Source organism: Paroedura picta, chromosome 12 (assembly GCF_049243985.1).
Source record: "Paroedura picta isolate Pp20150507F chromosome 12, Ppicta_v3.0, whole genome shotgun sequence".
Lineage (NCBI taxonomy): Eukaryota > Metazoa > Chordata > Lepidosauria > Squamata > Gekkonidae > Paroedura > Paroedura picta.
Window position 1 is genome coordinate 28650501 of NC_135380.1, and position 13404 is coordinate 28663904.

Consider the following 13404-nt stretch of genomic DNA (forward strand, 5'->3'; position numbering starts at 1 on the left):
TGCCATAGGGCTGCTGGCCAGTTTCAAAACGTTGGTAGGTTCAAACCCAAGCATCTTTCTGTCATGGAGGCAGCTGTTTCTGAAAAGGTGTCCTGTGCAGAGCGCAGACCCAAAGATGATACACCTTGGATTCTTCTGAAACATCTCCTGCTCCACTGGGTGGGGATGCTTTGAAGAAAGAACAAGGAAGCACCAAGAAACACCCTGAGGAGAGCTGTGGTACCTGCAGACCCCCATACCTTAATTTTTGCTTTCAGGTGGTTGTCTGGAGGAAGAAGAACATGGTGTTGTCCTGGTCCTTGGACTTGATTATTAACCCCCATCTGTGGAGGCATCTGCCTGTCACTGAGACACTGGGGCATTCTTTCCATGCCCTGCCTTCAATGGAAGCAATCAGAAGAGTCTAATTCCATGTTGATCTGAGCATGGCTTCCCTTCTTTTGTTTCTGTCTTGCAGGAGGTGTGTAGCAGAATCCAGTTTTCAGAGCTTTGTGTCTGCGTGAACTCCTGAGCCGTCAAGAGACTGAGAGGCTTATGAGGAGGTTCTGTCAGACGAAACAGTGCCTAGCAAAGACACCGAGGAGGAGGGAGAAGGAGAAACGGGAAAGGCACCGGAGCTGAAACCTACTGTGACCAGCCATGGTAAGGTCCCCGATGCTGGTCTCAGAACGAGCATGTACTAGCCAATCCAGGGAACATGCTCCGTCCTGCTCTCCTCTCTAGGCTGGTAACAAAAAGGGCCATGGGTGGGGAAGAGGTTATGAACTGGCACTGAGTTAAAGGGTGGGCGGGCACAGTTTTTAAGCAGAGCAAAACGGGATTTTGATTTATTGCCGGAGCCTCGTCAAAACCACTGAGCAGGAGGCTGCAGCGCATGAATTATTAAGTGCACACGCAGGGGATGCTCATAAATAACCTTTTTGAATAAATGTGGCATTAGCAAGCTGTTGCAAGAATGGCTCAGGTGACCTTGAACTCCACCAGGTTACATAACCAAAAATGCTGACGCTCCTCAATTTCCCACAAGGCAAAGTCAGTGCTGTACTTTCCTTATTGTTGGGATGAGCTGTTGCGCTCATCTTCCGAAGCACATTGATCCAGAGTAATTGTTCATCCTGTTGAACACTCCAGGGACGTCCTTTTCCCTTCTCCTCTTTCTACTGCAGAGCAGGAGGGATTGCTGTGCCTTCCTGGACTTGAAGCTATTGCAGTGCTCTGCAGTTTCTCCAAAATCTATAGTTTGGACACAAAAAATGTCTCGGGAGCGGAGAAAATGCATGGTGATGCACACGCAGTTAATGAATTCCTGCCTGCCGACGGATGGGAGAGCAATCCATTGATTTCTTGGGCCCTCCAAATGCTATTGCTCAGAGGCAGCACGGAAAAAATAAATGTGGGTGCTGTGTCAGATGTAAGGTGGAATCTTTTGTCAGAATTCCGGGAGGAGTTGACGTTGCTGTCCAATTCTAGATAAAGGCAGCCTGGGGTTCTGCGAACCACATGGCGAGAGCGTGGGGTTTTCACAGCTTTGGCACCATCCTGCTTCCCTGCTGCCTCTCCTGTCTTTTCCTGTGGTGGCGGAACTAGGAGGCAGTGGGAGGTGGAACTGCGACTCTGTTGGGCACTATCAGAGCATTTCCTCCTCCTCCTCCACACAAGAGAACATAAGAGCGAAAAGGCTGATGACAGCTGATTGATCTGGACTTCCAGTTGCTTCTAAACCTTCTGCTCCTAGCTCTTTTTGGGAGGAGGAGGCCTGGCAAACACCAGGTCTGAGAGGGGCATGTACCTACACCCTAATAAGTTCTAGGACAGGGGTAGTCAAACTACCAGATGTCCGTGGACTACAATTCCCACGAGCCCCTGCCAGCAAAGGCTCATGGGAATTGTAGTCCATGGACATCTGGAGGGCCGCAGTTTGACTACCCTGTCCTCCCACATCTTTTGTGAACTGTGACATCTGCGTGTCTGGCCCCGAGTTTGCTTTTCAGTCCTTTCTTGCCTCTCTTGACAGAGATCTATCCGCTCCTTTGCAAATGATGACCGGCACGTGATGATGAAACACTCGACCATTTATCCATCTCCAGAGGAACTCGAGGCTGTCCAGAACATGGTCTCCACAGTTGAGTGTGCCCTTAAACAGGTCTCCGATTGGATGGATGAAATGAGCAAGACCGCCAGGGCAGAGGGCAGCACGGATGGCAAAGAGGAAGCAGCGGACAGCAGTGGCAAGTGAGTGCATTTGACCTTCCAGCAAATAGAGCCCAGGGGAAGGTGGTTACTTGCATTACATTGGATTGCTATAATGCAGCCAAAGACTCAAGGACTATTTGGGAGGGTGGGAATGGGGGGAGGGCTTCCATACCTGCCACTGATGCTCCAGAAATTTTGCAGAGATTAAGAAGGAAGGACATCTCTGCAGGCATTACTTGCTCTAGCATTTGGGGATGTCTTCCCGGCCACAGTTTGGATGGAACCAAATCAACAGTTACGTTGTGGTCTAAAATTTCCTTACCCAGGTTTGCTCTTCTGATGACAGGCCAGAGGGCTCAGTCCTTGGCCTCACTGAAGTTGCAGATGTGGCTGTAGGTGGCAGGGAGAGCATTGTCCAGGGACATCCCTTCCCTGCCTATGAAGGAAGGTAATATTTGCCTGTATGACTTGGGATGAGATTCCTGCTGAATTGGCAGCACAGCGGGGTTAACTAAGGCAAGGTGCTAATGCTGAAAGGCACTTGGGTTAAGATCTCTCTAGCATTTGGGGCTCAGCTGCTGGAATTTCTTGCAGGCAGACAGACGGAGTAAGTACTGCAACCCGTCACTGGAAAGGCATGTGGCTTTACGGACATGCCAAGTTAATGGCTGTGGATATGAATTGGTAGTACTGTGCAGTGTAGCCAAGAGGAGTAGAGGCAGTTGTGCATCTGGCATGATGACAGATTGCACCAAACATCTTTTGCTGTAAGCCTGTATCTGCTTCCTGTGCCTAAGTTGGTTTCTTATCCTCTAACCTTATCCTTGCAGTTTGGGAAACAGATGGAACTGTGCCCCCCCCCTCCCAAAGCCCTAAATTTAAAACATGAGATTTTGAACATTTTCAGAGCTGATGTGAGCATTTGTAATAGAAGTCATGCCTGTTAATGTGCACCCTGCAGACAGAAGGGCATGTTTGCAAATTATCTGTATTTAAAAGTAAAAAATTGATTTGGTAGTTGTTTAAGTGGTCTCAAAACAGCATTTCCCTGCCTTGGCTATTTCCCCCTTGTCCCTTGCCTGCTGAACTTGTAATTAACGGCACTCGTGTTAAACAATTCAAAGTGGCATTTTCTGCATATTAATATTTTAATATGCATTTCCTCCTTTACCAGCCCAAAGTGTTTGCATTTCATTAAGAGGCCTGTTGGCAATCTTTGTAGTTGTGTTGGTACTTGGTGTTTTCTGGTTGCAGTTACTGCTGTGGTATAAGCTTGAGAGTACCTCTGCATGAGAATGTGAAGCTAACTTCAGCCAGGTCAGATGACCAGTTAAATTATCCCAGTCTCTTCTCTGACTGACGGGGTTTCTTAGGCAGAGAACAGTATTCTCCACCAACTGAGACCCTTTTCCTGAACGTGCTGGAGACTGAACCAAAGCATTTACTGAACCATGTTCTGCCTCCCACGCATAAGCTTTTGTGTTCATGTAGATTAAATTGCCCGAGAGATCTTTCCTACCAGATTTTGCTGGAGGAAGAGCGAGGAATGGTAGGTGCCTGATTCCACTCCTGCCTGTGGCCTTCCATCACATGTGAGTTTTGTCCATATGGCTCCACTTATCTCCAGCATATCTTTTTGAATGAGCCAGAGGAGCTTCTGGGCAAAAGGGAAAACAAGGCACGATCTATTTCCACCAATAGAATGTTGGGAGGATCCAGTCCATGCATTCTTTATAGTAACGTTAATTCTATACAGTCGATAACGTTCCAGGGAGGCACTTGCAGTATAATCGAGTTAATGCCCGGCCATTCAGGATCCAGGGTTGGCACCTGCTTTTGGGTTAACTGGGGATGTTACTAGGGATGTTTCTATAATGCAGACTGCATAACAGACTGCTCTACTCCAAAAGGCAAGGAGTAGGGGATGCACGACAGGGCCTTCAGCCTGTCTTGTTGCACATGGGTACTTCCTGGCATCCAGTTTAAGGAATAATGCTGCCACATTTCCAAAACCCAGTTCAAAGTTATAGCTAAAGCTGACCTCGTTTCTCAGGTTATTATTCTGTTTGTTCTTCTGTGTGATTCACTATCCACAGTGACTCAGTTTTCATCAGTAGCACCTTTTAGTTGCAGTGCTACATTCATGATCTCAGGGCAGACAGAATCACTTAGGCATGTGCAGAGTGCCTTTGCTTCACCTCTAAGTAATTATAGCCACCCGTCTGGACATCTGGGGCTGGAGGAAAGCGCTTGTGGATTATAGCCTTGTTGTTTGGTTTTGACCTCCTGGTGCTTCTCTTCTTACCCAGTACTTAATTTCTGTCACAGAGTGCTGAGGTAGGAAGAATAAATTTGCATAGTGGCTATTTGTGGACTACAGGCCCAGGGCAGCCTGCTTGTCCCCAGATGTGTGCATGGCCTCCATTTGCAGCAGTGACTGAAAGCAAGTTGAGGGTGAGGGCAGAATGAATGTCTCCATATTAATCAATGTCCTCCAGAAACCTTTCAAATGTTTCCCCTCATCTCACCTTCAATATCTCCCCTTCCCCAGTACTTCTTGAAGTCAGGCACTTTCCTGTGTGATAGTTGGCCGTTGCACAAGGATCATATATGTCTACATATATATTTTAGCATGAAATTAAGCAGCTGATTGCTTTAAATTGATGTGACTGTATACCGTATTGGTAATAGAAATAAAGGACAGGTGAGGAGCCAGCTTGGTGTAGTGGTTAGGAGCACAGACTTCTAATATGGTGAGCCGGGTTTGATTCCCGGGTCCTCCACATGCAGCCAGCTGGGTGACCTTGGGCTCACCACAGCACTGATAAAGCTGCTCTGACCAAGCAGTAACAACAGGGCTCTCTCAGCTTCACCCACCTCACAGGGCGTCTGTTGTGGGGAGAGGGAAGGGAAGGTGACTGTAAGCCGCTTTGTGCCTCCTGGTAGATAAAAGCTGCATATAAGAACCAACTCTTCTTCTTCAGTAATATCAGGGCTCTCTCAGCCTCACCTACCTCACAGGGTGTCTGTTGTGAGGGAAGGAAAGGGGATTGTAAGCAACTTTGGGACTCCTTCTGGTAGAGAGAAAGCGGCATATAAAACCCAACTCTTCTTCTTAAATTGGTTAAGTTTGTTGCCTGCCAGCCGGCCATCTTCAGCCTCCGGTCCTCTCGGTCAGGAGCTGGCCCCATGACACATGAGCCATTCCTCAAGCTGTGCTGGCAAGCTGCTTTTCTCCTTTCCCTTTGTGGAGTAAATGAGGCCCTGATTGCCTTTTGTGTGTGTGTCTGTGGGGTTTTTTTTGCAAACACTTCTGGTGCAAACTGTTGGCTTGTGCAGAGCGCTGTTGAGATATTCCAGCAGGCTGGCGTCTCTCGTCTTACTGGTTTTCTGTACCGGATTTTTCATGAGCTCATTCTAAATTTAGGGCAGTTTTTTGTGTGCCGGCGCCTGTGTCCAGATGTTCCCACAAAGAGCAAGTCAGCAGCAGAACAGCTTGCGGCAAGGCCAGGTGTTGCCCGTCAGAGAGAGCTATGTTGCTGTGTGATGTCTTTCTTCTTCCCCCCTATCCCCAAACCCACCTGCAGCCTCTGCAAAAAGGCTCATCTTTTCCTGCAGGGCTATGCAATGAAAAGCTCACCCTGGGGGGGAAAGGTTTTCTTTTGGTGAGCTGTGCATGCCACCCATGAAAGGACAGAGAACATTCATAGCCTGGCTTCTGCAGAGCAGAAAACGTGTTGTGATTGGAAGAAGTCTTTGAGCAGCAGAAGTAGGACAAACCTCATTCTCACCTGGTTGCTAAAGCCGGCAAGGTCAGCTGATCCTGCCTGTGCATGCACACACCCTTGGGGAACTGGCAGGGCCACCATCTTTGCTTGGCCTGCACTTTGAATGGGGCCCCCTGATAAACACCCCCATAGAAACATTCTAATCTGGAAAAAAATCTACTGATAGAGATCATGCTTGGAACAGTGATGACAGTCTCAGCTACTATTAAATACAGATGATGGTTTAATGTTTTAAATATGTTATTAATGTTTAACCTTAAATTGCACTGCTTTTATGATTTATACCACCCTGAACTGGGAAGGTGGTATAGAAATCAAATTATTATTGTTATTATTGTTAATATTGTTATTATTATTGGTGATGATGATAGATTACTTGGTGGCATCCATCTGAGCATGTGCTCTTTCTGCACCACCATTTTGAAATTTTATCAGCTCTTCCTTCCCGGGGAGAGGGAAGCAGGGCCGTGCATGCGCAATGCGCAATGCGCACGTGCAGCCGCAAACGTGCATGTGCGGCATTTGCGTGCATGCACACATGCGCGGAAGTGCCATGCGTGCGTGTTTGCGGTCACGCATGGCGCTAACGCGCATGCATGGCATATGCAGCCGGGCAATCGCCCTTCCCACCACTGCTGGTCCGCAGCCTTAAAAAGGTTGCGGACCACTGGTCTGGAGCACCAACTTCTAAACTGGCGAGCTGGGTTTGATTCCGTGCTCCTCCTCCGCATGCAACCAGTTGGGTGACCTTGTGCTCGCCACAGGGCTCTCTCAGCCCCAGCTCCCTCACAGGGTGTCTGTTGTGGGGAGAGGAAAGGGAAGACGATTGTAAGCCGCTTTGAGAATCCTTCGGGTAGAGAAATGCAGCATATAAGAACCAACTCTTTTCCCTCTTCTTCTTCTTTTTGGATCATGGTTGCTTTTCCCGTGCCAGTGTTACATAGTGCCTAGGGTGCTCGACTAGGATCTGAAAGATCCAGATTTCAATCCCCATTCTGCCATGGAAGCTTGCTGGGTGACCTTGGGCCAGTCACACACTTGCGGTCTAATCTTAGCACCACCAGGTTGCAGAGAGGATAAAAACAGAGAAAGGGAGGTTATGCTGTCAGCTCTTCTGTTGGGAAGAAAAGCTAAGGATAGATACCTAAATAAATATGTGGGAACTTGTCCTAGAGAACTACTAACTGTACGCATTGACCTTAAGGATGAGAACTGAGCAATTTGGTCCTCCAGCTGCTGCTTGCAGACTTCCTGCTCATGTTCTTCAAGATGTTACTCACCTTCTGACAGCACTTGCTTTCGCTTCCAGGAGCTGGAAAAAGTGTTCTCTGTTCCTAGCAATGAGATCATCTGTAGTATTTGTTATGTTCCTCAGGGTTTTTATAAAAGATGGAAACTTTCCCCCGACTAAACCAGTTCCAGCCATGATGGTTGTACGATTCTGGCAGGGTTAAGCTATCTGCAACATAGTGGAGTCCATATAAGAAATCAGCAAATGCCTGCCCATTATAGAAGTTAGCAAAACTGGCCGCAAGGCTAGTTCTCCTTCAAGGAAGATTAGCTGTTCTCCTATTGCTTCAGATGAAATAAACATTGTTGGGCAACTTTAGTTGTTATGCAAAGTCAGAGTACTGCCTCTGAGATTTTCAATAAGTAAAAACAATTTTAAAATATTGCTTAACCAGTTGGGTTAATTTTAAATAATTAGAAACAATTTTAAAATGTTGTTTAACCTGTTGGGTCAGAAACATATAACCATTTACAGCATTCATGTTTTAACAAAGTCATTTGGAACAGTGTGATTAAAAGAAAGCTGTTAGCAATCTGGTGGCACATGAAATCTACTTGAAATTAGTAAAAAGTATCCTCAGAAGCTAGACTTTGTTGTCTGTTTATCTTCTTCCTCCCATGTTAGATGTACCAGGGTGTCTAGCAGGTAAGAAACGCTCTTGCACTTGGGTTAGCGTAAAGATGCTCATTGTCTCCTTCATCAGGTGGCAGTGGAGATTGCACCAATAGGGGACAGCTGCATTCTTACTTGGGAAAGAATAAAACTGCTATCCTGTTTAAACTCATTAAAGGCAGTGATCCCACTGATGCAGCTTCCTACAACACTGTGACGGGTATGAGAAAATGATCCTCATCAAATAAATAAATCAGATATTCCCTCTCAGTTTTCTGCTTCATTCCCCATTTGGAGTCCCAGAGTGGGTGGAAATAGATATGAAACAAAACAAAAACATCAAATAAACCATGAGAAGAAATCATACGTTAGTGCTCAATTCCTCCTGTCCCATGTACCCCGCTTAAATTTGTCAAACGTTGAGCCTAAATCAGTGCTTGGAAGGCTATCAGGAGTGTGAACATAAGATTATTTTGCATTCTGCACCTTAAAATTGCTATATTAAATCTCTATGCATGTTATTCATCATCATATCGCCCACGTCATCTCTCTTTGTATAACTGTCTGACTTCATTACAGAACCCTGAAGCGAATATGCATACATTCTTGCATTGTCTGAAGAACTCCAAGCAGAATTATTGCTGATTCTTTTTGTCAGGGCGTGCAAAATATTAGAGCAATTATTCTTTAAAATGTTTTTCTGTTTCCAGGGACCATGGTAGCCGGGTCTTGTGTGGGGTGATGCGGATTGGCTTGGTAGCTAAAGGACTGCTGATAAAGGATGACATGGATTTGGAATTGGTTCTTATGTGCCAAGAGAAGCCCACGGAGGCCTTATTATCTCTTGTCAAAGACAATCTCCCCATCCAAATCCAGGTGAGCAAAAAAATCAGGGCAGTCCTGCCTCTGTGATGAATGGCTCCGTGAGAATGTTCTGGGCAAAAATTGAAATCTTATCAGGATTATCCTCCAAGTGAAAAAATAGAAACCCTTTTTAAAGGTACAAAGAACAAATGGTGTGCTTAAAAAGAAGAAAAGATCCAGGCTGGTCTCCAGAGAAAATGAGCACAAGCAAGCGGTACAAAGTTCTCACCTTGTGGCCTTGTTTTTTCTGCCTGTTGCTCGGAGCAACGGCTTGGGAGATCTTTTCTGTGCAACGTGCCCTTGCTACGTTGAGCCAGGGGTGATGAATGGCTGCAGTTCAAAAGCTGACATTCTTCAACAAAAGAGTCAAATTCTGCAGGTTCACAGCAGGTGGTTGAGCGTTGGTATACATCCAGCATACAATTTGTTACTGTGGTTCTACTCTCCACTCCAAATTTGCCCTGGCAGTTTGGGGATTAGCCTAAGAATGACCTTGTTTTGAGTCAGGCCAAAGGTCTACTTCTCGGGTAGTCAAACTGCGGCCCTCCAGATGTCCATGGACTCCAATTCCCAGGAGCCCCTGCCAGCATTCGCTGGCAGGGGCTCCTGGGAATTGGAGTCCATGGACATCTGGAGGGCCGCAGTTTGACTACCCCTGATCTACTTTATCCAGCATTCTACTTCTCAGAAAATGAAGGCAGGGTTTGGAGGGTGATGGCCTTCTCCTCCCCCTCCCCCTATTTAAAATTCCGTGGTAGACTGCCTTTATCTAGCGAAGTTCCATTTAAGTATTGGGGAGGCACTAGTGGAAAATCAGAAAGAAACAATGGGCACTTTCACACACATTAGGTAACACTTTCAATCCACTTTTAATGTACTTTGCGACTTAATTTTACTACGTGAAATGGTAAAATTCACTTACAAAAGGTTGCGGAAGTGAATTGAAACTGCATTACTTAGCATGGGTGAAGGCTCACAATGAGTCAACTGCAGCCAGATCTTTCTTTGGTCTCCACTTTTTATGCGTTTGCTGAAGACCATCAGGCGTTAGAAAAAAAGGCAAAATATTTGATTGTGCTAAGCTGCAGTGTTAGGGGCCAGTCAGTGGGTTGTACACCTGGGAGGGAAAGAAACAAATTGACCCAAGGGACCTTGCAAAGACTAAAAAACTAAAGAAGGATAAGAAATCTTCCTGATAACTTGTCAAAGTAGCAGTGCTGGGAAGGGATCCATTATTTAGGTGCCACCCCTGTTCACTGCCTGTAAGCTAAAACTTGTGCATTTGTATGCTGGGTCTACTCACTAACTCAGCCAAGCATTTCGGAACTGTTTCAGAAACTCACAGAAGAAAAATATCACGTTGAGCATCACGTGGATGAGGCCGCCATCATCATCCGTAGCACAACAGAACTTCCGCTAACACTCAAGGTGACCCTAACCTCTCCCCTAATCCGGGATGAAGTGGAGAAGAAGAACGGAGGTATTGAGATGAGTTCTCCCTTTATGCCTTTGGCTTTGATAATATTTTTCTCCTTGTGGCACGCACACAAAAAGGCGTTTCCATTCTTATTGAACTACCAGCAAATCACCAATTACTTTCTAAGCTGATAGCCAAAGATGTTTCCGTCCCACTAGGAATGTCTCTTGCACCGTTTAACGTGAGTGGCATGAGAACACAACCTCTTAATTCTCTGAGTCCATGCCCTGCTAAGTGTTGAATGGATCAGCTTTGGTCTTCCTTGGGAAACGTTCTCTCTCTCTCTCTACGTTAGTGAGTTGCTGATCTTCTGTTCCTCATCATTAGAGGCCAGCCAGAATGTATTTCAGCTTTTAGAAATGTAAACATTTTAAAATAGCATTTCCGTGGCACTACTAATGCGCATGTCCTTTGCTGGATACAGAGTTCTCTGTCCAGGGTACAGTCTAAAATTTGATACAAGTTGGATGCAAGGGTGATAGGGTAAAAGAGTGGGCTTTTAGCTATGTGGGCTTTAGGCATCATTTCATCAGGGAAGGGGGTTAAGCTTGTGCCAAAGGCTAGCCTAGTGCATTCAGGGAGAAAAGAATGTTCCAGGTTAAAGGCTGTGTTCAGATTTGAATTCTGATTAACTTTGACCTAATAAGGTCAGGAGAGATTATCCCCCTCCCAAGGCAAGGCATGTAACATTACAGATTCCTCACCAGCATCGGCAAGTCACCTTCCTCTGGAATATGAAGCGTTGCTACAGCTGGAAACAGTATGGGGAATGTCATAGAAAGTCATAGTTCTCTTGGGTGACTCAGTAAACAGGTTTTGCTTAGGAGATGAGTGACAGCAGTTTGCAAATAAAGTTCCCTCTTCTGTTATATCTTTGCCGGGCTGGGATAGCCAGAATTGTGTTGGTTGTCCCTTTGCAGTCTAGAGCAGGGGTAGTCAACCTGGCGAACGCTGGCAGGGGCTCATGGGAATTGTAGTCCATGAACATCTGGAGGACCACAGGTTGACTACCCCTGATCTAGAGGATATGACTGCCACCATGGTGGTGGCTGGAATCAGAGGTGAGCACAAATCGGTTCACAACCTCAAATTCATCGCAAATTTTACCGGTTCATGCCCTCCTGAGCCCAGGTTCAGAGGAGGCGCTCCCTGAACATTTCCCAGACCTTTTATTCTGTTGGATTTGTGGTTTGGGTCACTGAAACTTAGCAGCTGATCAGGTAGTCCACCCCTCAGCTGTTAGTTATAAGTGGTTCTGGGCCCTTTAAACAGCCTATTTTGTTTCCCTCAAAACAGGCTTCTAAAATGGCTGCAAAGCTTGCCAGCCATTTCAGGCTGACCGCAGACAGACATGCATGCTCCACAATAAAGCTAAAATGGCCACAAACTATATCAGGGATCGATTTAGTTTCCTCCCACTTTCAAAGAGGGAAACAGAATCAGTAGCTAAAATGGCTTGCAGCTGTTTTATGCTGACATGCACACCTGTCCACGGTCAGATCTAAATGGCTGCAAGAGATGTCAGCACACTGGCTCGCTGTAAGCCATTTCATCCTTCCCTCGTTTTGCTTCTCCCCACTTCTTTGTGGGAAGAAGCAAACTGGGCCGGTTCATTTCAGGGTGGTTGGGTCATCTGGATTGAATCAAATTTTTTCGATTTATGCCCTTTCCTAGTTAGTATGTCAGACAAGGTTCTGGGAGATCTAGGTTCAAATCCCTGCCTTGCCATGGAAACTGGGGTGAGCTGTTTCCTCTCAGCCTACCCTACCTCACAGGGTTGTTGTGGAGATAAAATGGGGCAGAGGAGAATGATGGAACTAACTTTGGGTCTCCATTGGGGAGAAAGGCAGGGTACAACTGAGGTAAATAAATAAAAATAAGTTGAGCTGTAGTGGATTGGATCCCTCAGCTGTTGAGCAAGTGATTTGTGCTAACTGGACATCAGTTTCTTCTATCTTGAAGGCAAGTAACAGCTGTGTTCTTGTGATGCTCCTATGTTGTTGTTGTTGTTTTGTCCAACGGGGCTCTGGAAGACAGGAACTCAAAGCTGAGCTTCTGCTTTTGTACCTGCTCAGAGATGCACACTTTGAAAAGAGAGGGGGAAATCTCCAGGAGTACTCTGGACTTTGTGACACTGAAAGGACTGCAGCGTTGGTTTCTTCTTTTCCTTTTTTAAGCTTAGCCATTGGTTAATAATAAATGCCAAGCAGACTTGGTTTCGGCTGATGCTGTCTAAATAATCCAACTGTTTCATAACCATTGGTAGTTGTGCTGGAAAAGCAATAGCCCACCCCTCACTTTCTCCTTCCCAAATTGCAGCCCCAGTGAGTGCTCCGTCCTTCTCCTGCTAATTATTGATGTGTTTGTCTTTAAGCAAAAAACACCTGCAGGCAGGGCAGAGCTGGACTAAACAGCTGAAATTTCCTCCTGAAATTGCTGCACATTATGTTCCGGGTGTACTCTGTCTTTTGAGAAACTCTACCTCCCTAATGCCTCCCCATGTTCCTTCTCCTGTTACACACTTCTGCCTTATTGTTCAGCCACATGAAAAGGTATCCACGGAGGATGTTTCTTCAGCATTTAAAGGAAAACCAGCAACACGGCCAAGTACATTCCTTAGGGTTCCTGTATCATCATCTCCTTACGTCCCTTAAACAAAAATTAATCTTTATGATGGCGATTTCTTCCTCTGTTTCCTGAACTGTTTCTACAAACACACACATACACGTAAGAAAATTTAGTCTCTGGACATTGTCAGACTTTTGACCAACTGGCGCCACTCTGTCATGACGGTCGAGGCAGCTGGATCCCATTTGGACAAGGGATTCTCTCCCCTCCTGGTTGCTCTCTCCCCATTTCTAGACTTGCCACACATACCTTGCTTCCCTCCTCCCCCCCCCCATTACACTTCCATCACTGTCAGAAACCTTGGTCAGTTTTTCTTTGCCTTGCTTGGAATGTGGGAGGGGGAGTGGATGAGGCATGTCAAGGTTGGAGGAGGGGGGGGAATTGTTTGCCTGGCGGTATGGAGCTTTTCAATGGAGAAAAGTCTCCTTGACGGAAAACAGCAACAGCAACTTTGTTCAAAGAAAGAGGACTGTAAGGTGAAGGGGATGTAGTAGGAGTAGGTGGCACAGGGCAGAGGTGACTTCACTAGGTCAGAGTTGTGGGCATAAAGG

At 46.2% G+C, this 13404-nt stretch overlaps 1 protein-coding gene across 12 annotated transcripts in view; it reads left to right on the plus strand.

Annotated features, from left to right (window-relative positions):
* STRBP (spermatid perinuclear RNA binding protein) overlaps positions 1–13404 on the plus strand; it is a 100471-nt gene that overhangs the window by 45562 nt on the left and 41505 nt on the right. For all 12 annotated transcript variants that reach the window (XM_077306888.1, XM_077306883.1, XM_077306893.1 and 9 more), the window contains 4 exons: positions 458–642; positions 2015–2232; positions 8595–8760; positions 10084–10228. In XM_077306888.1, the coding sequence (XP_077163003.1) occupies positions 640–642; positions 2015–2232; positions 8595–8760; positions 10084–10228 (532 nt within the window). In that variant the 5' untranslated portion in view covers positions 458–639. The remainder of the gene's footprint in view (positions 1–457; positions 643–2014; positions 2233–8594; positions 8761–10083; positions 10229–13404) is intronic.